Genomic DNA, 23,477 nt, shown 5'->3' on the forward strand with positions numbered 1-23,477 from the left:
AGTGTGTGGCCTCCACGTGCCTGTATGACCTCCCTACAACGCCTGGGCATGCTCCTGATGAGGTTGCGGATGGTCTCCTGTGGGATCTCCTCCCAGACCTGGACTAAAGCATCCGCCAACTCCTGGACAGTCTGTGGTGTATGTAATGAGACATGATGTCCCAGATGTGCTCGATTGGATTCAGGTCTGGGGAACAGGCGGGCCAGTCCATAGCATCAATGCCTTCATCATGCAAGAACTGCTGACACTTCAGCCATACGAGGCCTAGCATTGTCATGTATCCGAAGGAACCCAGGGCCCACTGCACCTACATATGGTCTCACAATTGATCTGAGGATCTCATCCCGGTGCCTAATGGCAGTCAGGCTACCTCTGGCGAGCACATGGAGGGCTATGCGGCCCTCCAAAGAAATGCCTCCCCACACCATTACTGACCCACTGCCAAACCGATCATGCTGAAGGATGTTGCAGGCAGCAGATCACTCTCCACGGCGTCTGCAGACTGTCACATGTGCTCAGTGTGAACCTGCTCTCGTCCGTGAAGAGTACAGGGTGCCAATGTCGAACCTGGCAATCTTAGTGTTCTCTGGCAAGTGCCAATTACACCTGCATGGTGTAACGCCCACTTATGGACGTCAGGCCCTCATACCACCCTCATGGAGTCTGTTTCCTACAGTTTGAGCAGACACATGGATGTTGGTGGCCTGCTGGAGGTCATTTTGCTGGGCTCTGGCACTGTTCCTCCTGTTCCTTCTTGCACAAAGGAGGAGGTAACAGTCCTGCTGCTGGGTTGTTGCCCTCCTACGGCCCCCTCCACGTCTCCGGGTGTACTGGCCTGTCTCCTGGTAGCACCTCCAGCCTCTGGACACTACGCTGACAGACACCGCTACTTCTCTTGCCACAGCTCACGTTGATGTGCCATCCTAGATGAGCTGCAATACCTGAGCAACTTCTGTGGGTTGTACTGTAGACACTGCCTCGTGCTACTCTACCTCTAGGGGTGAGAGCAATGAAAAAATGCAAAAGTGACCAAAACGGCAGCCAAAAAAGATGAGAACAGAGAAATGGGCTGTTGTCACCATCTGCAGAACCACTCCTTTATAGGGGGTATCTTGCTAATTCCCTATCATTTCTACCAGTTGTCTATTCCATTTGCACAACAGCAGGAGAAATTGATCCACAATCAGTGTTGCTTCCTAACTGGACAGGTAGATTTCACAGAAGTGTTATTGACTTGGAGTTACATTGTGTTGTTTAAGTGTTCCCTTTATTTTTTTGAGCTGTGTATATGTGTATGTATGTACCTGGGAGGGGAGTGGGCGACCTTTTCATTGTTGCTTTTTTTTTTTTTCCCTTTTACTGTGTTTTTTTTAATTTGTTTTTTATACTTTTTACTTTTTTTATGGCTTTTAATTTATTAGCCCACCGTAGAGCCTTTAACCTGAAATTGATTCATCCTCCATACTGAAATCACTGGTTTTCTATGATGTTGAGCCACAGGTTGGGCGTCATATAAAATTTCTCATGGCAGGCACAAAGCCCTTGAGATGGCCCCCTTCTGCCATGGCAACAAGTCAGTTTGCCACCATGACAGCTGCCATATTAAAACCTCTCAAATGTCGCTGCCAAGCTTGACGCTCCAATCACACCAGTTCCTGCCGGGTGCTGGCTTTTACAACGCAAACACCTGAGCTGCATGGAGCGGGCTCAACTCCTAAGCCCGCTCCATATAGATTGCACGGCTCACATTACACGTATTGCTGTCGTCCTTAAGGAGTTATTTTATTTTAAAAATTTGGCATGTTTTTTTCTCAGTTTTTGTACATAAAATGTCCATTTCAAGCTTTGCCAAGTATTTAGACTGACTCTTAAGTGGGGGTAAAACTGCACACAAGAATTTATTCCTAATAGCCCACAGACTGTTCATTTTGGATGGGTAGGGAGTACACGTTTATAAATTTGGAATCTGAAAATTGCTACAAAGAAAGATTGGATGTGTTACCCATGAAGAGATTTCATCTCTTATTTCAAGAGACCCATGATTTGAATCGCCTTTGGGTTGCTGTTTGCAATTCCTGCTTATTTCACTTTTACCAGTTTTGATAACTCTCCACTATTCTTTTCTGACTAGTTGACGATAACAGCATGAATTTAGTTGCCTATGACCTATTTGTAAAATATGTTTTTAAATGAGCAGAGACTGCGTTACTGCCTGGCAAAGCAAGTATTTAATGGTGAAACTGATGTGCAGTAGTGATAAGCGAGCATGCTCGGGTGTTTACCGAGTATCTTCAGCGTGCTCTGGTGTTATGTTTGAGTCACTCTGCACATGATTTGCTACTGTTTGACAGCTTTAATACAGGTGAGGAATGCTTGTTTCTTAGGCATTCCTCACATGTATGTAAAGCTGTCAAACAGTCGCAAATCATGCACACAGATTGACTGAAACATAACACACGAGCACGCTGAAGATACTCGGCGAGCACCCGAGCATGCACACCGAAAGGGTTAACGGAACATACTCGCTCATCACTAATGTGCAGTAATCTGTGGTCTTCTAAATAATGACCAATTAGTTGGGTAATTTCCCTGTACATTTTTGTAGATCACTAGCCTGAACATTCTTTTGCAGGAATGCCCCAAATATTTTTGCTGCCTGATTGACCCTTTGCAGTGCACAGGGTGAAATCTGTAGCAAACCTGATTCTGCTCTTGCTGCAGATTTAAGGGTAAACTCTACTTGGACTTAAGCTATGTATTTCTAATTTTTCACTTTATTTATTTTGTAAGCACAAAGTAATGTTTTTGTGAAAAATATATATTTATAATCTAGCAATGAAATTCAAATATCTAGAAAACCTTTAGTTTTCATAAAGCGTTTAGCTAAATTAAGCAAAGAGTAGTTGTAGGGGTGTGGTTTTTTTCAGATTTTGTAAAGCTTCGAGCATGTTCTTGCCCATTTTAATAATGGCTGTGGATTTCTTTTTTGTGAATTAACACGTAGGTAACATACAGAGGGCTTGATGAACTGAATTCATGCAGTTAAAGAGTAGCCGCTATTTTACTTCATAAACCAATAGTATACATGAAAATAAGTAACGTATTATCAGAGAAATCTGCTTCTTTCTCCACCAGGACTGAGCTTTCTCTTTTCAATTCAGGGGTAAAATTTGTATTCAGTAAAGACCAACTTTCCCATTACTGAGAGATATGATAATTGGTACTTTTTAGGATTCTATGGGGGTATCTGGAGAAAGATGCAGAACTTCTGCTGCATGTTCTTGTGTAACCACAATTACATTTCTCCATAGATCTTTGAGCATAAACTGTCTACTCCTATCTCCATAATGGGAAGATCTGTCTTCCCAGAAGACGTATTTTGCCTCTGAATTCAGAGTTTCGAGACTGAATAACCAGTGCAGGAGAAAGAGTTTCTTCTTTTCAAGTGTACTTTTGGTTTATACAAAAAAAAAAGTTACCTCCTTAAGGTAATTAATACAAATTTTGTGCTTTGTCCAAACCTTCGTTTTTCACTATTTTAGCTTCCCCTGTAATATGCAATGATTAAATATATGACCGTATCCAAGTACTGCCGCCTGGACATTTACATGTGTCTTGTATAAAGCAAAACTGGTCATAGGCATATGATAAGGCTATGTGCCCACGATGCAGATTTGAAGCAGAAATTTCCTGAGCATTTCTGCATCTCCTTAGCAGAAAAAACGCATGCGGGTTTTCCATGCGTTTCAACGTTTTTACATGCGTTCATACATGCGTTTTTCCAAGCGATTTTGAGCATCCCTTGGAAAAGGGCTTGACAAGTTGGTCACAATATAAATCCATGCAACTGGCATGGATTTATATTGTGTGACCAACTTAGAGGAAATTTCTACTATCAAATGCTGCATCTAATATAAAATAAAAAAAGAATTAAAAAGTAAAGAGAAATAAAAAAAACTTTATATTCACCTCTCTGGCGGCCCCCGTTCTCCACCCGGCAGCTTCCTCTCTCCTTGGCGTCCTTGGTGTACTGGCAGGACCTGCGGTGACATCATTTAGTCAGCTGATGGTCACGCGACCGCTGTGGTCAGGTGATGGTCGCTTGACCATCAGCTGACTAAATGACGTCACCGCAGGTCCCGCCAATACACCGCGGGACGCTGAGGAGAGAGGACGCCGCCGGGTGGAGATCGGTGCTGCCGGAGAGGTGTGTGTGAATTTTTTTTTATTTTTTACTTTATAATTCTCTTTTTACTTGCAGGTACGATGGTACCCGGGTTGGAGGAGAGTCTCACTTTCTGCAGACCCAGGTACCATCCGTCCATTGAACCGCATAACACCCGCATGTATACATGCGGATGTTATGCGGTTCAATGCAAGTCAATGGGCGCGATTTCACCGCGAAATCGCACCCAATTTGGTAGTGCTGCGGATTTTTCCGCAATGATAATCCGCAGCGGAAATTTCCACAACATGTGCTCAGCACATTCGGATTATCATTGGGCTACATCCCAGACCTCTTAACAAGCGATTTTAATGTCGCCGCGGAAACTCATTAAATCTGCATCGTGGGCACACAGCCTAACAAGCTTTTATCCCTGAAAAATAAAAGGCTGACCTGCAACACTGTGGGATCATTGCCTTAACTGTTAGTAAGACTGTTGGGGCATGAAATAGGCAGGCTATCTGTCAGTATAGTGCCAAGATGACCTTAATCTTGTCTATGGTCAGTGTAAAAGGGATTTGTCTGCTCTTGTAATGTGTATTTTAGTAAATACTTGTACAATTCTCAAACATCTACTGTGATGTGCATTTCCTCAATTGTTCTGCCCGTTAACCAGATGGGTGGTACTATGTTTTGGACGTGTCCCTTCATAATCTGATACTGACCAATCATTGACTGTGGACGTATCCACTTTGCATTCCCAGATGTCAATATATTCATATGTTTAGAGAAATAACAGAAGAATGGCACAAAACAGCGTTCCTAAAAGTTGCTCTGGAATTGCTTCGTACAAGTATTGACTAATGTAGGTATGTCCGGAACCTGTTGCGTCCTCTTTAAATGGCGGTCAGTTTTGGACTGATGTCCAATGCTTTTACAAGGAATGCTAAACTAGCCTAAAATGGCAAAGGACTGACACAGGCTTACAATTCAGTATTGCGTCTCTAAAAGGTTTTATATAAATCTGCAATTACACACATTTTACCGTCTTTATTGTCTTTTAGATGTTACCTGACCTGAAAGCAGACAACCAGCGGTTAAAGGATGAGAATGGCGCCTTGATCAGAGTTATAAGCAAACTTTCCAAATAAATGGTTCCTACAGCGGCAGCAGCAATTTAATGGCATTGCACACAAGTTACTCCAGTGGACCATTACATGGCAGTCACTGGATATGTGGGGGGAGGGGGGCAATTACTTGGCGACTGCAACTTTCAGATATCCTGCCAAACTCCCTCTTCTTTTCTTTTTTTTGTACAGAGATCTTTGTTTTGTATTAAAGTGTGGCTGCTGAGGAGATACATGACTATGAATTCTTGTTTACAGTTACATCGTGCAAGGAAAGTGTTCAAGGCCAGATGCCTCCTGCATTTAACCAGTAAGCCTTAGTTGTACATAAGCCTTTTGCAATCCAAAAGCTTTCTGCTACTACACAGTTTATGTTGTGCCACAGACTAGATCCTTCCCTTCACGGTTTTTTTTTTTATTATTACTTTTGTGTAACTGAGGTTTTAACTGCGATTGCCAGCTGTTTTCTTCATGCACTGTTTATAGGCTGCTTGATTGCAGAAACTGCCCGTGGCTTTATCAAGCCCAAACTGGCAAGGCTTGGCGGAATATGTATTTCAGCAGATGACAGTCCAAAAATTAATGTATTGGTTTACAGCACCTAGAACTGCAGCACCAAGGCACCATTTTCTCTTCTTGTATTGCATATATTTGACTACTCTTATATTAGTTGGGGCAGTTGAATTGATCATTTTGTCCATTTTCTCAGTGGAAAACTAGTAATGTTGCCCCTTCTCCATTCTCTTTTTATAAGAAGGCTTCAATTAGCTTTTCAGTACTGTAGCTTTCTCTCATTTTAGCAGGTACTGAGTGCGTGCGTGTGTATATATTTGTGTGCGTGTGTGTATATAACTATATATAGATATGCTACCATATATCTATATATACGTATATATGGAGAATCCTTATTGCGTTTCCATACCACTGTGTGGCATGCCTAGCTTGGCCTCTCTGCAACGTCTGTTACTCCCGGTCAAAGAATGTTCCTGAATAGTGATCTTAAAGTTCGGTCATTTTATGATATCTTGTCTGTTTTACAGAGGCGTGACTTCAATTATAGCTGTTGGGAAAAAAAAAATCTGATTTTGTTATTAAGTCACAATTATTATTAAACGTATATTATTTCACTACATTTCATGTTTCCTTGAGTACTGTTAATATCATTTGTGCTAGCCAGAGTGAAGTCACTATGCTTATACTCCTACCATGCACTCTGTTGTATAAATGCACTGTTGCCATGTCACAAGGCATGTAATTTAAAACCACCGTCATATCATTTTCTACATTTCAGTGGCCTTTTTGCAGAAAGTAACCAATATTCTAAATATGTATGTGTATACGGCTAAGTGAGTTGATGCTTTCTTGTTGTTTTTGTTTTTTTTGTTAGCTTTTATATTTTCACTGACCCATGAACAGTGTAATACTGGCACATGAATCTAATCCACTGAAAAAGCTTGGTAATTAAAACAAAACTGTAAATTGTAAAGCTTGCAGCAGCTATTGTAATGTTGACTATAATGTATACTATATTAAATGTGAATTTGTACCCCTTTAATTTGCAAAACAAAAAAAAAGGTCATTGTGATCTACTGCCTATATTTTGTGGGTTTTGTTTTCTTTTGGGTATCCAAACTTGATGTCCTCCTGTTGGTTCCTACGTTTTATGGAGATACATAGCCTCTCTTTTACTGCCAAGCTCAGGATTCTTGACTTTTAAGGTACAAAGATAGTTGTGGGGTTTTGTTATATTCATTTAATATGTATGTGGGGTGATAGGGATTTGCATCTTGAGGATGCAGATTGGCAAAAAAACAAACAAATCTGCAGCTGATATGGCTGTCTGGAGATGCAAGTTTAATTATTTTGAACTGTACTTGGTAAAGCTTGGGTGTCTGTGAAGAATGATGAAATATATTTCTAATTTAGTATTTTATATTTAGGTTATTTATTCTTTATCTGAAACAGATTGGCTACTGTGCTACATTGATTTTATTGGTAGTACTGAGCAGGCTCTGTATCTGCATGAAACTAGTAACAAACCTAATCTTTTGGAGAAAAGTGTATTTTGACATATACAAATAAAAATGAATTAAAGTATTTTAACTGTGTGCATCACCATGTTAGCTTTATTAATATTGAGCTTTAAAATGTTTGTTAGCCTCTACATCAGGGGTCTCAAACACACGGCCAGAGGGGCTCTGATGTGCGGTCTGAGGACCCCTGAAACAATTGCATCCAACTAGTCAGGGGCCGGTGACAGCAGCGCTTTTTTTCAATTGAATGCACGTCCGTTGCTCTTGATCATCAATCATAATCCAGCAGCTGATGTCAGCGTCCTGGTGCGACCCCACATGGCATCATTGCTCTGCGCCCCAGCTGTGGAGGACGAAGAGGACACTTTGCAGAGGGAGCGAGGTCAAGTTAGAAGAATTTTTTTGTGTAAAGAGTGAGAGAATGTGGGACACTGTTACAAGAAGGGGGACAAGGAAGGGAACATCTCTATAGGATGGGACCAGGATGTGAAGATTACTATAAGATGGAACTAGGATGGGAAGATTACTCTAAGATGGGACCAGGACAAGGACATTACTACAACCCCTGGCAAAAATTATGGAATCACCGGGCTCGGAGGATGTTCATTCAGTTGTTTAATGTTGAAAAAAAGCAGATCACAGACATGGCAGAAACTAAAGTCATTTCAAATGGCAACTTTAGAGCTTTAAGAAGCACCAAAAGAAATCAAGATAAAAAAATGTGGTACTCAGTAAGGGTAATTTTTCTCAGACCAAGCAGAGGGAAAAAATTATGGAATCACTCAATTCTGAGGAAAAAATTATGAATCATGAAAAACAAACACACAAAAGAACACTCCAATACATCACTAGTATTTTGTTCCACCACCTCTGGCTTTAATAACAGCTTGCAGTCTCTGAGGCATGGACTTAATGAGTGACAAACAGTACTCTTCATCAATCTGGCTCCAACTTTCTCTGATTGCTGTTGCCAGATCAGCTTTGCAGGTTGAAGCCTGGTCATGGACCATTTTCTTCAACTTCCACCAAAGATTTTCAATTGGATTGAGATCTGGACTATTTGCAAGCCATGACATTGACCTTGTGTGTCGTCTTTCAAGGAATGTTTTCACAGTTTTTGCTCTATGGCAGCATGCATTATCTTGAAAAATGATGTCATCATCCCCAAACACCTTTCAATTGATGGGATAAGAAAACTGTCCAAAATATCAATGTAAACTTGGGCATTTATTGAAGATGTAATGACAGCCATCTCCCCAGTGCCTTTACCTGACATGCAGCCCCATATCATCAATGACCTGTGGAAATTTGCATGTTATCTTCATGCAGTCATCTTTATAAATCTAATTGGAACGGCACCAAACAAAAGTTCCAGTATTATGTTTAGCTTTTCTGTATGTAAATCCCATTTCCTTTAGGCGGTTTCTTACAGTTTGGTCACAGACATTGACTCCAGTTTCCTCCCATTTTTCCTCATTTGTTTTGTTGTACACTTCCTGTTTTGGAGACATATTGCTTTAAGTTTCCGGTCTTGAGGCTTTGATGTCTTCCTTGGTCTACTAGTATGTTTGCCTTTAACAACCTTCCCATGTTTGTATTTGGTCCAGATTTTAGACACAGCTGACTGTGAACAACCAACATTTTTTTTAACATTGCGTGATGATTTACATTCTTTTAAGAGTTTGATAATCCTCTCCTTTGTTTCAATTGACATCTCTCGTGTTGGAGCCATGATTCATGTCAGTCCATTTGGTGCAACAGCTTTCCAAGGTGTGATCACTCCTTTTTAGATGCAGACTAACGAGCAGATCTAATTTGATGCCGGTGTTAGTTTTGTAAATGAAAATTTACAGGGTGATTCCATAATTTTTTCCTCAATTGAATGATTCAATAATTTTTTCCCTCTGCTTTGTCTGAAAAAAATGACCCTTAATGAGTACCACATTTTTAATCTTGATTTCTTTTAGTGTTTCTTAAAGCCCTAAAGTTGCCATTTGAAATGACTTTGGTTTTGTGCCATGTCTGTGATCTGCTTTTTTTCAGCAACATTAAACAACTGAATGAACATCCTCCGAGCCCGGTGATTCCATAATTTTTGCCAGGGGTTGTATTGGATGACATCAGGATGGGGACATTACTGCAAGTTTGCGGATATTACTACAGGACAGAGGCCACTTATACAGGCTGAGGGACATTATTTCAAGCTTGGGTATGTTATTACAGGGCAAGGGACATTATTACAGGATATGGAAATTTATTACAGGATTGGAAACATTACAGGAATGGTGCCAAAATTACTATATGGTTCTAATTGTAAAACTATATTACTGTGTAGGGCTGATTGAGAGTAAAAATAAATAAATAAAATTGAATAATAATGAAAAAATAATGGAATAATATTTGCCCATTATAAAATGCTGTTTTATGTAAAAATTTAAGCAACAGAAGACCTTTGTATAAAAAAAAAAAATCAGTTATATAGAAAAATAATGGCATCACTGAAAATGTAATCTCCTGCAAAGAACGGGGCCCTGCATATTCAGATTTTTTTCTATGTGCAGCCCATTTATCCGGCTGAGTTTGAGACTCCTGGGCTACATAGTACAAGCCTGGATCGAGTTGCTGTCTTTTCAATAAATTTAGCATGAAATCCATAAATAGGACAAGCAAAGATATGAAACATTTTACTCTATCTTGTTACATAATGCTGTTCTTCGCTTATACTGTTATTTTTCTCTGCCCCCCTATACTGATCATATTAGACAAGTCTTACATCCATGGCTCATTTACGGACGGTGATGTACAGCCATGCGTCTCCTGACCCAAACCAGGCTGTAGTTTGCACTCTCATGGTCAGACTGTGACCCCAATCTTACTCCTTTCTGGAGAGGTAAAAACACTGAGGGATCAGCTTATAGTTACTGACTAAAGGAATCTATGTAAAAAGCAGAGGGAGAAGGAGGGTAAGGGGGCATTTTCAGAGAGACAGAGGCAGAGACATACAGATGTTACTGCTTACACAAGGTAAGTACAAGTGCACAACACAATTTTCAGATTTATATTTAGAAAACCATGTATAATTTCCTTTACACTTAACAAATACTTCTTACATTTGCTTGCATATCACATATTCCAATAAAATACATTTAAGTTTGTGGGTGTACCATGAAAAAAAAAATGGAAAAGTTCACAGGGTATCAATACTTTTTCAAGGCACTGTAAGCCATAATGCGGGTGCGTTTCTTAGCAAATCTCCCTTAATGTCATGAAAACTACAACTAGAAGAAAAAGTAACAGTATGGAAATCGGATCGCTGTCACTACTGGTATGCTCACCTATGGAACAAGTTGTGCTTTTCAACAACACAATTGTTTTTGTACTTTTCACATGCTTCAATAGTCTCCATGGGAGACTAGAAGCTGCGATCATCCGATCGCCTGTTCTGCACACAGCAGGGTTTCATTGTGATACGCAGACGTCGGCAGTTCACTGTTACTTGAGTAGCACTCGCCTGCACAGAAGAATGATGAAGCCACTGCCCATAGAAGGGAGGAATAGGTAAGTATAATCGTGCGATTGCAGGGCTCAGGCACGGGATTCCGTGGCCAGAAATGCAGGTCACGGGCCAGTGTGACACCGATGGGAGAGAGGTGCTATTTAAAGACGGGAGGTGGAGATTTCTTCCAGGAACCTTGCGCCCTGGAGCCTGGTAGAAATCAGAATAAAAGACTATTTCTGTACATCAAGACTGCAGATATGGGCATACAGGTAAGACTAGTTTAACCCTTCTATTACCTGTATGCCCATATTAATAGGTAAAAATTTCCTGGGAGGACAGGCTCCCTTTAATGTCAAACATAAACTGCACAAATTCGTTGAGAGACCCAAGTGAAATAATTTTGAGGGGGAAAATAAAAATAACAAAATAAAAATAATAGTGGTTGCACAATTGTGAACAGAATCTTATAATTGGTCATGTGATTGTGTTCAAAATTAGCCAATCACCTTTAAACTCATAAATGGTAGTGAGTACATAGCTGCCATCATTTAAAGCACCATTCCAGTGTTTTTTTGTTGTTGCAGCGCTGGAGTGATGCGAATAATGTAAGATTCCTGCTTCTAGTCTTACTCTTAGCAGTTGCCATCTTCATCTTTGATCGACTCCGGTTGGTGTCGAGCAGTTTGTGACCTGCTTGATTGCTCCAATGTTTACTGGAACAAGCCGGAGGTCACTTTTCAATGTAAATCTGTGAGAGCCTCATTCTGGCTCTCAGACTTACATTGAGAGCTTGTGACTTTTACCTCTGACTTCTGGTCAGTCTGAAGTTGTGGTCACAGGATGGCACCAGGAACAGCTGAAGACAGCAGGTGTTGAGTATAATAGGTGCAGGGACCTTTCAATAGTAGCACCACTCCTGCACTGCAATAAAAAAAACATTGGAGTGGTGCTTTAAAGTGATTCTAATTAGCCCCGTTTAATGTATCTCTTCCAGAAGCATTTTCCTTAGTTGCATTATTCAGCATGTTCCACACAACCCGGCAAAGAGATCGCATTGTTGAAAGTTACACTTTGGAACACTGTGTAGACGGACATTAAGAAGTGGCCTTAATTAGGCACAGCACTGACATTACCTAGAACTGGCTGTCCCTCAAAACGTATGAAAATACAAGTACGAGATGAAAATAAATTTAGAATGCTTCCAAGAGGCCATCAGCAACATTAAAGAAGCACTCCCATCACAATTTTTAGCCTTATGTAATTGCAGTCATCATACTATATAGCACTGTGCACAGTACATACAATTTCTCATTTTGACCCTCTATCCAGTTAATTCTTCTGTTTTCCATGTGGTTTGTGACATCACATGATTAAAAACAGACTAGCTGAATCCTTCTAAGGTCTATGTAGAAACAGGAAGTCTTTCCCCTGCATGAGTCATCACTGCAAAAGCCCCAGGCCAGTGGAAGGAGAGGAAGAGGAAGATGACTCAGACCAGAGAAAAGAGGAATTAACTGGGTAGAAAAGCAAAATGAGCAATTATAAGTGGTTGCAATATATTAAGTGGATAAAAAGTTTGATTGGAATGCTTCTTTAAATGAGCTGTCAAGAATTTCTGGAAACTTGGTTGTTTAGTGTATGTGACAACAATGTCCCGTTATCTTCATATGGCTGGCCTTTGGGGTAGAATGAGAAAACAGAAGCCTTTTCTTACAAAGAAAAACACCCAACCAAGCTATGTTTTGCAAAAACCTACATCAAGTCTGCAGAAAGCATGTGGGAACACACTTTATGGTTTGAGACTACTGCGGTTGATTTTTCAGACAATAATTCTAAAAGGGTATGTTTGGCGCAAAGCCAATACTGCACATTACTAAAAGAACACTATACCCACAGTGAAGCATGGTGAAGGCAGAATTATGCATTTGGGCTGGCTTTTGAAGCTGGGGCTTTTGTCAAAGTAGAGGAAATTACAAACATGTTCAAGTATCTGTGAATTTTACATCAAAATCTTCAGACCTCTGCCAAAAAGTTGAAGAGGAATATTACTTTTCAACACGACAATAGCCTAAGCATACCTCTAAATCTACAAAAGAATGTCTTCACCATGAGAAGTTTGAAGTTTTGGAATGGCCTTGCCAGAGCCCAGACCTGAGTAAAATTGAAAATCTGTGGGTTGACCTGAAGAGGACTGTACAGTGGAGATGCCCTTACAGTCTGACAAATTTGGAGTGCTACTGCAAGAAAGAGTGGAAAAAGATTGCCAGTTCTAAATGTGCCATGCTGATACTCATACCCACAAAGCCTAAATGCCAACATAAATTAAAAGGGTACTTTCACAAAGTATTAGTTATATTTATGCACCCACATTATTTTAGTTTTTTTCCTTTGTCTTTTATTTTTCTTTTTCCAACCAAAAAGATTTGTTTATTTTTCAATTGAATTGTACAGATTGTGTGACATTAAAGGAGGAAAAAGTTCTGAAATGGATTCTTCTTGGTATGATTTTTTTTTCTAAGATGACAAAAAACTGCCATTTTATCAGGGGTGTGTAGACTTTTTAATTCCACTGTATGTTACACCTAGCAATTTTATGGCAGCAGATACTAAATGCATTAATAAAACCATTGATCATATCATTGTACCTCGTACCTTTTATGAAAAATGTATTTTATAAGCCCGATTTTATCACAAATAGTAGAGCTATTTTTGAACATTTCAAATGGATATTTCTAACTTTCTATCCAGTAGAGGGTGCTACAGAATTTTTCATTAATAGAAACTGAAGCTTTGCTGCCAATAGGGAACTGAAATCTGATGCATAGCATTTTTAACACAAGTACTGAAGTTTTAGTTTATAAAGCACCAAAAAAGAATTGTAGTCCTATTTATAAAATGTATGCAACTTAAGATTCGTCTTGCCTTATATAGCACAATGCACATCTTTTCTGCTTTGTTCATGAGTGTCACATGACTTATTAACTAAACCAGCTATGTTCCTCTTAGAAGAACATCTGTTTCTAAATTTTCCTGGTTGTCCATGGAAACACTAGTTTATCTACAATTTGTGCTGCCATCTACTAAAGGCATACATTCCCAACTTTTTGTAGTTTGTGTCATGAGGAACACTACTAAGGCGTATGTACATAGTCAAGGAGGTCCTCTGCTATCAAAGGTCAGCTATGGTGGTATTTTGAATCTGGTGATGGAGAGGCAGGCTTACTCAGATTCACTTGAAATGAACAGTCTTACAAAGTCACCTATTTCCTATCACCAGATTTCACAATACAAACTATACAGAAGTAGATTTTTTAATTAATTTCAAAGCCTCATTAATTTCAGGGTGCAGTACATGTGAAGATGGTTTACGCACATAATACATGTATAAAATGCAAGTACAATAAGCAAACCAACAGTAACATAACTGGTACAGAAGAGGAGAGTACCCAGCCCTAGTGGACCTACAATCTTTAATGTTTTGGGGTAGGGCGACTGTAGTTTAGGGGGGTTGGAACAGCTCTGCTGGTAATGAGGTGACCGGTTATAAAATTTCCTGAAATATGGGTTTTCGGGTTATTTATGAAAACTTTGATTTGGGAAGACAATCTGATGGTGAGAAATTGAGTTCCATTCGATGGAGGATGCTCAGGAGAAGTCTTGGGAGGAAGGGAGAGCTTGTGAAAACCAGAGATCACGTGTGGGGAGGTATCAGCAGTTTAGTTCTGAGTAGTGATGAGCGAGTATGCTCGGGCGAGCACCGAGTAGTTACAGCTGCTCGGTGTTTTGTTTGAATCACTCCCGTGTGCATGATTTGCAACTGTTTGACAGCTTTATTACATGTGAGGAATGTGTAAGAAATAGACATTCCTCACATGTAATAAAGCTGTCAAACAGTCGCAAATCATGCACACGGGAGTGATTCAAACATAACACCGAGCAGCTGTAACTACTCAGGTGCTTGGCCCGAGCATACTCGCTGAAAGGGTTAACAGAACATACTCGCTCATCACTTGTTCTAAGATGTATGGGGGAAACAGATTATGGACAGCCTTGTAAGGCAATGTTAGTCATTTAAACTGGATTTGTTGGACAATTGGAAACCAGTGAAGGGAATGGCAGAGGAGTAGTGAGGGGGGAGGTGAATTAGTCTCAAAGAGGAGTTTACCTAGGTAGATTGAAGGGCACCAAGAATGTTAGACCACAGCCTTCAATAAGCCAAAATAAGCATAGATTAATGAATGCTTCCAAACCTTAAGAACACCAGGAATATTATCAAACACCTACAGGGAAACCTAAGTGCAGGCCAAATACAAAATCAAAATTCTGGACAAAACAAGCCGCTTAGTCAATTGAAGAAAGATGGCCAATTTATCAAACAGTTTGCAGCAGAATTCTGATGTAATACTGCTTAAAATGTTGGAAAGTTTTTTTTACACTTTGTGTTTTCACAGCAATCTTGGTCAGCTCCTTTTTATTTTTTTGAAAAGCGGGCAGAAGTTATGGCCGAAGGCACTCAACATATTCATCTCCTGCATGAAAATGTAGGAACTAGGGTGCAGAAAAATGGCAGGATGTGGTCTGGACTTAGTTAAAATTGTAACTAGAGATAAAGTGTATATAAATTATATAGGCCTGCGCTGGTAGCAAAGTCTATAGCAATATAGCCAATTCTATTAAACCAATGTTATAAAAAGACAGGGAGGGGGGGGGACAGGTTAAATAAATAAAAGGCAAGAATGAAAGGTGAGCGTTAAGGAAGATCCTGTTGGTCCTGGGTAAAGTGCAGAGTGCTTCTTAGTATCGCAGTAGGGAGTTCTACCCCTTTGCAGAACTCCCTACTGCTATACTAAGAAGCACTCTGCACTTTACCCAGGACCAACAGGATCTTCCTTAACCCTCACCTTTCATTCTTACCTTTTATTTATTTAACCTGCCCCCCCCCCTATCTTTTTATAACATTGGTTTAATAGAATTGGCTATATTGGTATAGACTTTGCTACCAGCGCAGGCCTATATATAATTTATATAGACTTTATCTCTATTTATCCATTAGACAACTGTGGTAGTTGTCTCTCCTGCAGCAGGTCAAAGCCCTACCTAAATAATGCCACCAACCCCCCCTTTTCTTTTTTAAAATTGTAACTATTTGACTGTAACGGAAGGCTTTTGTTTGCTGAAGGGCTAGAGAGAAGTACGAAAATGAGTGTCTACAAACAACAGTGATGTATGGTGGATGGGCCTTGCAAGTCATTTCAGAAAATGAGGTTGAGGATTTGGTCAAGATTGTCCTCAATGCTGAGAAATATAGACTGATATTCTATTCCATCATGGAAAACCATCAGAGAGGCATCTGATTGGCTCTAAATTTATTCTGCAGCAGGACAACAACTTTAAAACATACATTGCCATTTGGAACTATCTTCATCGTAAAGAAGAACAAAGAGTCCTAGTGATTACATAGCACCCACAGAGCTCTGATCTCATTATTATCGAATCTGTCAGGGATTACATGAGACAAGAATTTGTGGAAGCCTACATCCACTGAAGATCTCTGCTTAGTTCCCCACGATGTTTGGGACAACCTCCCGGCCGAGTTCTTTCCAAAACTTTGTGAAAGTGTACCAAAAAGAATTGATGCTGTTTTAAAGGCAAAGGATGATCACACCAAACCTTAATTGGATTTAGATTTATCTTTTGTTCATTCATTTTGCATTTTATTAATTGATAAAAATAAACTCAACACTTCTATTCTTGAAAGCATTCTTACTTTGTAGCATTGTTTCCACACCGGCCTAAAGCCTTTGCACAATACTGTGCATTAAAGGCTCATTTTTTAGCATTTAGCAATCAATGCTCATCTACTAAGCACGTTATCTGGTCACGCACTAATACATAATTTTTTCAAAAAAATGTAACCTCTATCTTTCATGCTCCTCTTCTGTCTTGGGACTTATCTTTAATCTTGAAACAAGTAATATCTCCACTGTCGGAGCCAACTGATCAAGCTTGTATTAAGCATTTGACTTCAGTGTATCCCAGTGATTCTGAGAAAGTTTTTTGTGACACACTGTACTTTGTTAGCGATAAATTGTCTCAGTTGCAGAGCCCTTGATGTACCAAAACAACAGAAAATCCCTCACATGTGACCCCATCCAATATTGGATCCTTCAAGGAATTTAGTTGTGTGATGACCATTTTGTACTCATAGGTGCTTTACAGAACTTTATATTTGGACGTGAAAATTAAAAATTTAGTTTTCTGAAATAAAATGTTGTTTTAGGCCCAAATGTGTAATTTTCACAGTGGATAACCGGAAAATGGATCCTCATTTTGGAAACTAAGCCCCTCCAGGAATATATGGATAACGGCTGTAATGCTGACTGCAGTTTAGGCACACTGTGGGACTCAGAAGTGGGAGATTTGGATATGAGAGCGCAGATTTCCCTGAATTTTATTTGGTGAGGGGAGTTACATGCCGCTTTTCCAGAACATTTGTCATATAAATAAGCAGCAATTTGACAGATGATGGACCTGAGTGGGCACTTGTTTTTTTCTCAGAATAAATTGAAATTTTTTATTGGTAACATTTTGGAGTACATAAAATTTTTTGATTTCTTTTAGTGTGAGGCTAGAATCTCTTTTATCCTGTGCTCTATTCTGAGCACTTATCTCGAGGTTTCCATGTAAATTTCCAAACAATGTCATTCAAACAAAACCCACAATAGAACCACTAACTATAATGAGGCAGATGGGATCACTTTAGACTCTGTCTGGCCTCTGTTCTGGCGGTATCTGTCCTTTTGGGCATGTACACAACTGTGGTAGACAACACTTTTGTGTGCTGAAAAACATCTAAAAAGCCAGACATCGCTTCAACAGAGGTAAGAAGGAACACTAAAGAATTGAGTTGAAACACATGTTAATATAAGTGTAAGGTGTAGGTGTACATTCACCCTGTGGCCATTATCAAAAACATAACCCAGAATAAAAACGAAATTAATGAATACACTGTAGTGAGTAAATAGTAATAGTACATGTAAATAACATACGGTACTTAGATGACACTGTTTTGATCAAAAGGGCATAAAAGCCATCCCACCACGGCAAGGTGTACCCACTCAAGATGGTCCTATCTCTAAAGTAAAACCTCTCTATGTGCCAGCCAGTCTCAATAGATGCAGGCAAAGCAAGATCCAGATCTGACTGTTTAACCCCTTCACATGTACGGCACATGTCGGGTCTCCCCATTTGGTGCGAGCTCCGGAGCCCACACCTTTCCGGGCACATGACAGCTGAGCTGTTATGTACCCCTAACAGCTGCGGGTGGAATCGCGATCACCCCCCTTTCACCCCATTCAAAATAAAACAATAAATTAAAATCAAATATACACATATTTGGTATGTTCAGAATTGCCGGATCTATCAATATAAAAAAAGAATCAGATCGGTAAATGACATAAATCAAACCGCCAAAATTACGTTTTTTTGGTCGCTGCTACATTGCAGTAAAATGCAATAACAGGCGATCAAAAGATTGTATCTACACCAAAATGGTATCAATAAAAACAGCTAGGCACGCAAAAAATAAGTCATCATCCAGCCCCAGATCCCAAAAAATGGAGACACTACAGGTCTCAGGAAACGGCGCCATTTTTTTTTTTTTTTTTTAAAACAAACTTTGGATTTTTGTTTCACCACTCAAATATAAAAGGACCTATACATGTTTGGTATCTACAAACTCGTAATTACCTGGGGAATCATATCATAATGGCAGGTCAGTTTTAGCATTTAGTGAACATGGAAAAAAAAAGTATTCTGGAATTGCACTTTTTTTGCAATTTCATCGCACTTGGATTTTTTTTCCGTTTTCCAGTACACGATATGGTAAAACCAATGGTGTAGTTCAAAAGTACAACTTGTCCTGCAAAAAACAAGCCCTCATATGGCCATATTTACGGAAAAATAAAAAAAAGTTATGCTCTGGGAAGAAGGGGAGCAAAAACTAAAGCGCAAACACGGAAAAGGGCTGCAACATGAAGGGGTTAAACACCTGCCCATGGAAAGCTATATAAACTAGTTGCACAGCCCAAAAAAAGGGGAGCCACAATCCTGTAAGTATAAAGTACAAAAAAATAAAGCAACACCAAAGAAATGAGTGAACGGAAACACATTTTGATATAATTGTATTGTGTAGGTACACATTCACACTGTGGTCATTAAGGATCATAACCAAGTATTAAAACAAAATGAATAAATACCAGTAAGCAAATAAGTAAATAGTTATAGCACATGTAACTAACATAGGGTACTCAGTGTACAGTGTTTTGATCAAAAAAGCGTATAAGCCATCCCACCGCCACAAGATGTGCCCACTCAGGATTGTCCAATCTCTAAAGGAAAACCTCTCTATGTGCCAGCCGAAGAAATGTTCCAGATCATTTTTTTTGGTGTTGCTTCAGTTTTTAGTACATGCAGGGGCATGGCTTCCCATTTTTTGGTCTGTGCTTTTACTTTATATAGATTTCCACGGGCAGGTGATAAACAGTCATACCTGTGTTCTGTTCTGCATGCATCTATTGAGGCCTGCTGGCACATAGAGAGGTTTTACTTTAGAGATTGGACCATTTTTTATATTGTTCAACCTTTTTCACATTTATTGAAGAATTTTTCAGGTGTGTTAGACAAAACCTAAGATAAAAATAAACAAATACCCTGCAGTAAATAAATAAATAACAATAGTGCATGAAAATAATATAGGGTACTAAGTTAACGTAATTTTGATATAAAAAATGTAAATGCCATCCCACCACGTCAAGGTGACCCTAATCGGGACGATCCTAACCTCTAGTATTAAAACCTTACCAAATGGCAAATGACGTAATGTGAATAAGGACTGAGAAGGACTGAGACCCGATTAATGGACCTGCCATGTGAAACTATATGCTTATTTTGTTTTTATCTTAGGTTTTGTCTGTTTAGTGGCCAGCGAGAACATACACCTACACACTGCATACACACCAAGTTATATTCCTGTTCATCGCTTTAGATTTTTGTTTCAGGCTTTTTTCGCTCTGTGCAAATAAGGGTGTGGCCTCCCATTTCCTTGAGCTGGACATTACATTCATATAGTTCACCATGGCGGGGTGTCTATTAGCCGAGTCTCAGTCCTTCTTAGCCCTTATTCACATTTTACATCACTTGACAAATGGTAAGGTTTTAATAATAGAGTTTAGGACTAGGGATGAGTGAACCTCTCAAGGTTCGATTAGTTTTGGATCGGCGAACTTACCAATGGTCTCAGAACAATTCGTCAAACGGTTCGTCTAACATATCCGAATCCCATTGCAATCAATGGGAGGCAAAACCAAACGCATACACAATGCCTTCTAAGGGACCCAAAAGCTGGCAAAACAGCTCAAATTAGAGGCAGACACCAGGAAAAGTGGCATCAAATGACTCACAGTACAAATAGTATAATTATTACTTTTTATTATTATAGTGCCATTTGTTCCATGGCGCTTTACATGTCAAAAGGAGTCACCGACTGGTACAGGAGGAGAGTGAACCCTACCCGCGAGGGCTCACAGTCTACAAGGGATGGGTGAGGATACAGTAGGTGAGGGTAGAGCTGGTCGTGCAGCGATATGGTGGAGTAAGGGTTACTGCAAGTTGTACACTTGTCAGAAGAGGTGGATCTTCAGGTTCCTTTTGAAGATTTCAGCAGACGTCACGCGTCTGCAGTTCGCAGGGTTGCCTAGCCTGGGTCTTTTTGGAGACCGTAAAGGATGACACAACGTACATTATCTGCCAACTTTGTTAAAAACGACTGAGTAGAGGCAAAATTTGAAATAACTTGACTACTACATGCATGAACTTGCATATGCGTGATCAACATGCGTTAGACTGGGAATCTCACTGCGCTAAAATGCAGACTAGCAGGCCTCGCCAACCACCGGCCACCCCATCAACCACAACTGCTGCTTCTTTCTCCTCTGTCACCATGGAAAGCATTCTCACACAGGTCACCGGCCCACAGAAACTCATGTTTACTGCTACAGTCAGGGTGAGTGAGAGCCCATCAGCTGTTACAGAAGTGGACATGCCTGCTGTTTCTGACCAATCTCAGACACCGAGCACACCCCATCTTTCTCAATCCACCATAACATCTCCGTCTGCATCGCGCTCGCAGTCCAGCAGTTTGTCGTGTTCACCCTACTCCACCCTCTCTCAGCACAGCAGCCAGCCCTCAGTCCCACAGTCACGTAAAAGATTGTTTCCTTCTACACACACCTCCTTGTAGCTATACTCACAAGGGGTTAATTAAGGGTGAGGGGTCATAATTAATGGTTTATAAGTGGCAGCTGGTTGGGGCTTCCAGTCCTTTGAAAGTGCATTGAGCTGTAGGTTGGATTGTTGCTAAAGGGAAAAAAAAACTCTTTAAATCTTCTTCCTTAGCGAGTGTGAATGAAGCGTAAGTGCAAACGGAAGTGTGTGACTTGTGATTCAGTGAATCACAAGTTTAGAAGGGAGCAATTTGGACTGAATTGCTGTCTGTATCTTATTAATTATTTACATTTCTTTTTACTTAACATTTCTGTCTAGTGCAATCCCCATTAGGAAATGAACTCTATTATTGACAATGCTATCCAGTGTACATCTTGCCACATGTATGCAATCCATGAACAACCGGTCGGGGGTGCATACTGCTGTGCGAGATGTGTGCACGTTGTGCGTTTGGAAGCCCAGGTACTGGATCTAAATGAGCAGCTGGCAACACTGAGATCCATAGACAATATGGAAAGGAGTCTGCTGCTCACTGGGGTAGACGTGGGGGAGGGTGGTAGTATGGAGCTGCAGGACAGTGTGGCTGCTAGCTGGGTGACAGAAGGTGGGGGGGGTAGTGCCAGGGAGGCTAGTCCTGATCTGGCACACCCCAATAAGTTTGCAAAGTTGACAGATGAGGGGGATGTCAGTACAGGGGTAGCACTGCTGTAGCAAGGCATGTCCTCTGAAAGACGGAGGAGTGTCAGCTCCAGTAAGGGGGGAAATAGGAGAGCAGGGCAGGCCAGGCAGGTGCTGGTAGTGGGGGACTCAATTACTAGGGGAACAGATAGGGCAATCTCTTACAAAGACAGGGATGGTCAAGCAGTGTGCTGCCTACGTGGCGTTTGAGTCCGGCACATCGCTGATCGGGTTGACAGATTACTGGGAGGGGCTGGTGAGGACCCAGCGGTAATGGTGCAAATTGGCACAAATGACAAAGTTAGAGGTAGGTGGACCTCCAAGGTGTAGTATTCTGTGAAATACTGCCTGTACCATGTGCCACGCCAGAGAGGCAACGGGAGATTAGGGAGATAAATAAGTGGCTCAGGAATTGGTGTAGGAATGAGGGGTTTGGGTTCATGGAGAACTGGGCCGACTTCTCAGTTGGCTACAGGTTCTAAGCTAGGGACGGGCTGCACCTCAATGGGGAGGGTGCAGCTGTGCTGGGGGAGAAAAGGTTGGAGGAATGTTTAAACTAGGGATTGGGGGGGAGGGTATTCATTTTATAGGTGGGGAAGATAGTGCAGATAGTGTCCTGGGCACAAATAAAGAAATTGGGGGTGGGGTTAGAACAGTCAACATAGTAAGAAGGAATAGAGGTACAGAGAGATACATAAAATGCATGTACACTAATGCCAGAAGCCTCACCAACAAAATGGAAGAATTAGAATTAATTTTGTTGGAAAATAATTATGACATGGTGGGGATATCTGAGACATGGCTGGACGAGAGCCATGACTGGGCAGTTAATTTACAGGGCTATAGTCTGTTCAGAAATGACCGTACGAGCAAGCGAGGGGAGGGGCTGTGTGTTTATATGTAAAATCATCCTTAACACCCATCTTGCGTGAGAATATATGTGAATCTAATGAAAATGTAGAGTCCCTGTGGGTGGAGATAAGGGGAGGGGGAAAAAATAATAAATTACTGATAGGGGTTTGTTATAAGTCTCCAAAAATAATGGAAGCAGCGGAGAATATCCTCATAAAGCAAATAGATGAAGCAGCGACTCATGGAGACATCATTATTATGGGGGACGTCAACTACCCTGAAATACATTGGGGAGCAGAAACCTGTAGTTCTAGCAAAGGTAATAGGTTTTTGACAACTATGAGAGACAATTACCTTTCACAACTGGTTCAGGACCCAACAAGAAGGGGGGCACTGCTAGACCTAATATTAACCAACAGGCCAGACCGCATATGAAATATATGAGTTGGGGGTCACTTGGGTAATAGTAATCACAAAATAATAAGCTTTCATGTATCCATCCTGCATGGGGCATTATATGGGGGGAAAGGGACATCCTGCAGGAGGCATTATATGGGGGAAAGGGACATCCTGCATGGGGCATTTTATAGGGGGGAGAGTTGACATCCTGCATGGAGTATTATATGGGGGGGAGGGACATCCTGCATGGGGCATTATATGGGGGAGGGGAAGGGACATCCTGCATGGGGCATTATATAGGGGGGGAAAGGGACTTCCTGCATGGGGCATTATATGGGGGGCAGAAGTGACATCCTGCATAGGGAATTATATGGGGGAACAACCTGCATGGGGCATTATAAGGGGGCCAGTATCCTGTATGGAGCGTTTTATGGGGGGCC

At 40.7% G+C, this 23,477-nt stretch overlaps 1 protein-coding gene across 5 annotated transcripts in view; it reads left to right on the plus strand.

The window, feature by feature from the left end:
• Positions 1-7,407, plus strand: part of PPP1R12A (protein phosphatase 1 regulatory subunit 12A) — a 91,299-nt gene extending 83,892 nt beyond the window's left edge. For all 5 annotated transcript variants that reach the window (XM_073651871.1, XM_073651875.1, XM_073651874.1 and 2 more), the window contains one exon: positions 5,230-7,407. In XM_073651871.1, coding sequence (XP_073507972.1) covers positions 5,230-5,316 — 87 coding nt within the window. In that variant the 3' untranslated portion in view covers positions 5,317-7,407. The remainder of the gene's footprint in view (positions 1-5,229) is intronic.
• Positions 7,408-23,477: the final 16,070 nt, after the last annotated feature.

The sequence above is a fragment of the Phyllobates terribilis genome, unplaced genomic scaffold (genome assembly GCF_046119375.1).
Source record: "Phyllobates terribilis strain yellow unplaced genomic scaffold, ASM4611937v1 Scaffold_11__3_contigs__length_659146591, whole genome shotgun sequence".
NCBI lineage: Eukaryota > Metazoa > Chordata > Amphibia > Anura > Dendrobatidae > Phyllobates > Phyllobates terribilis.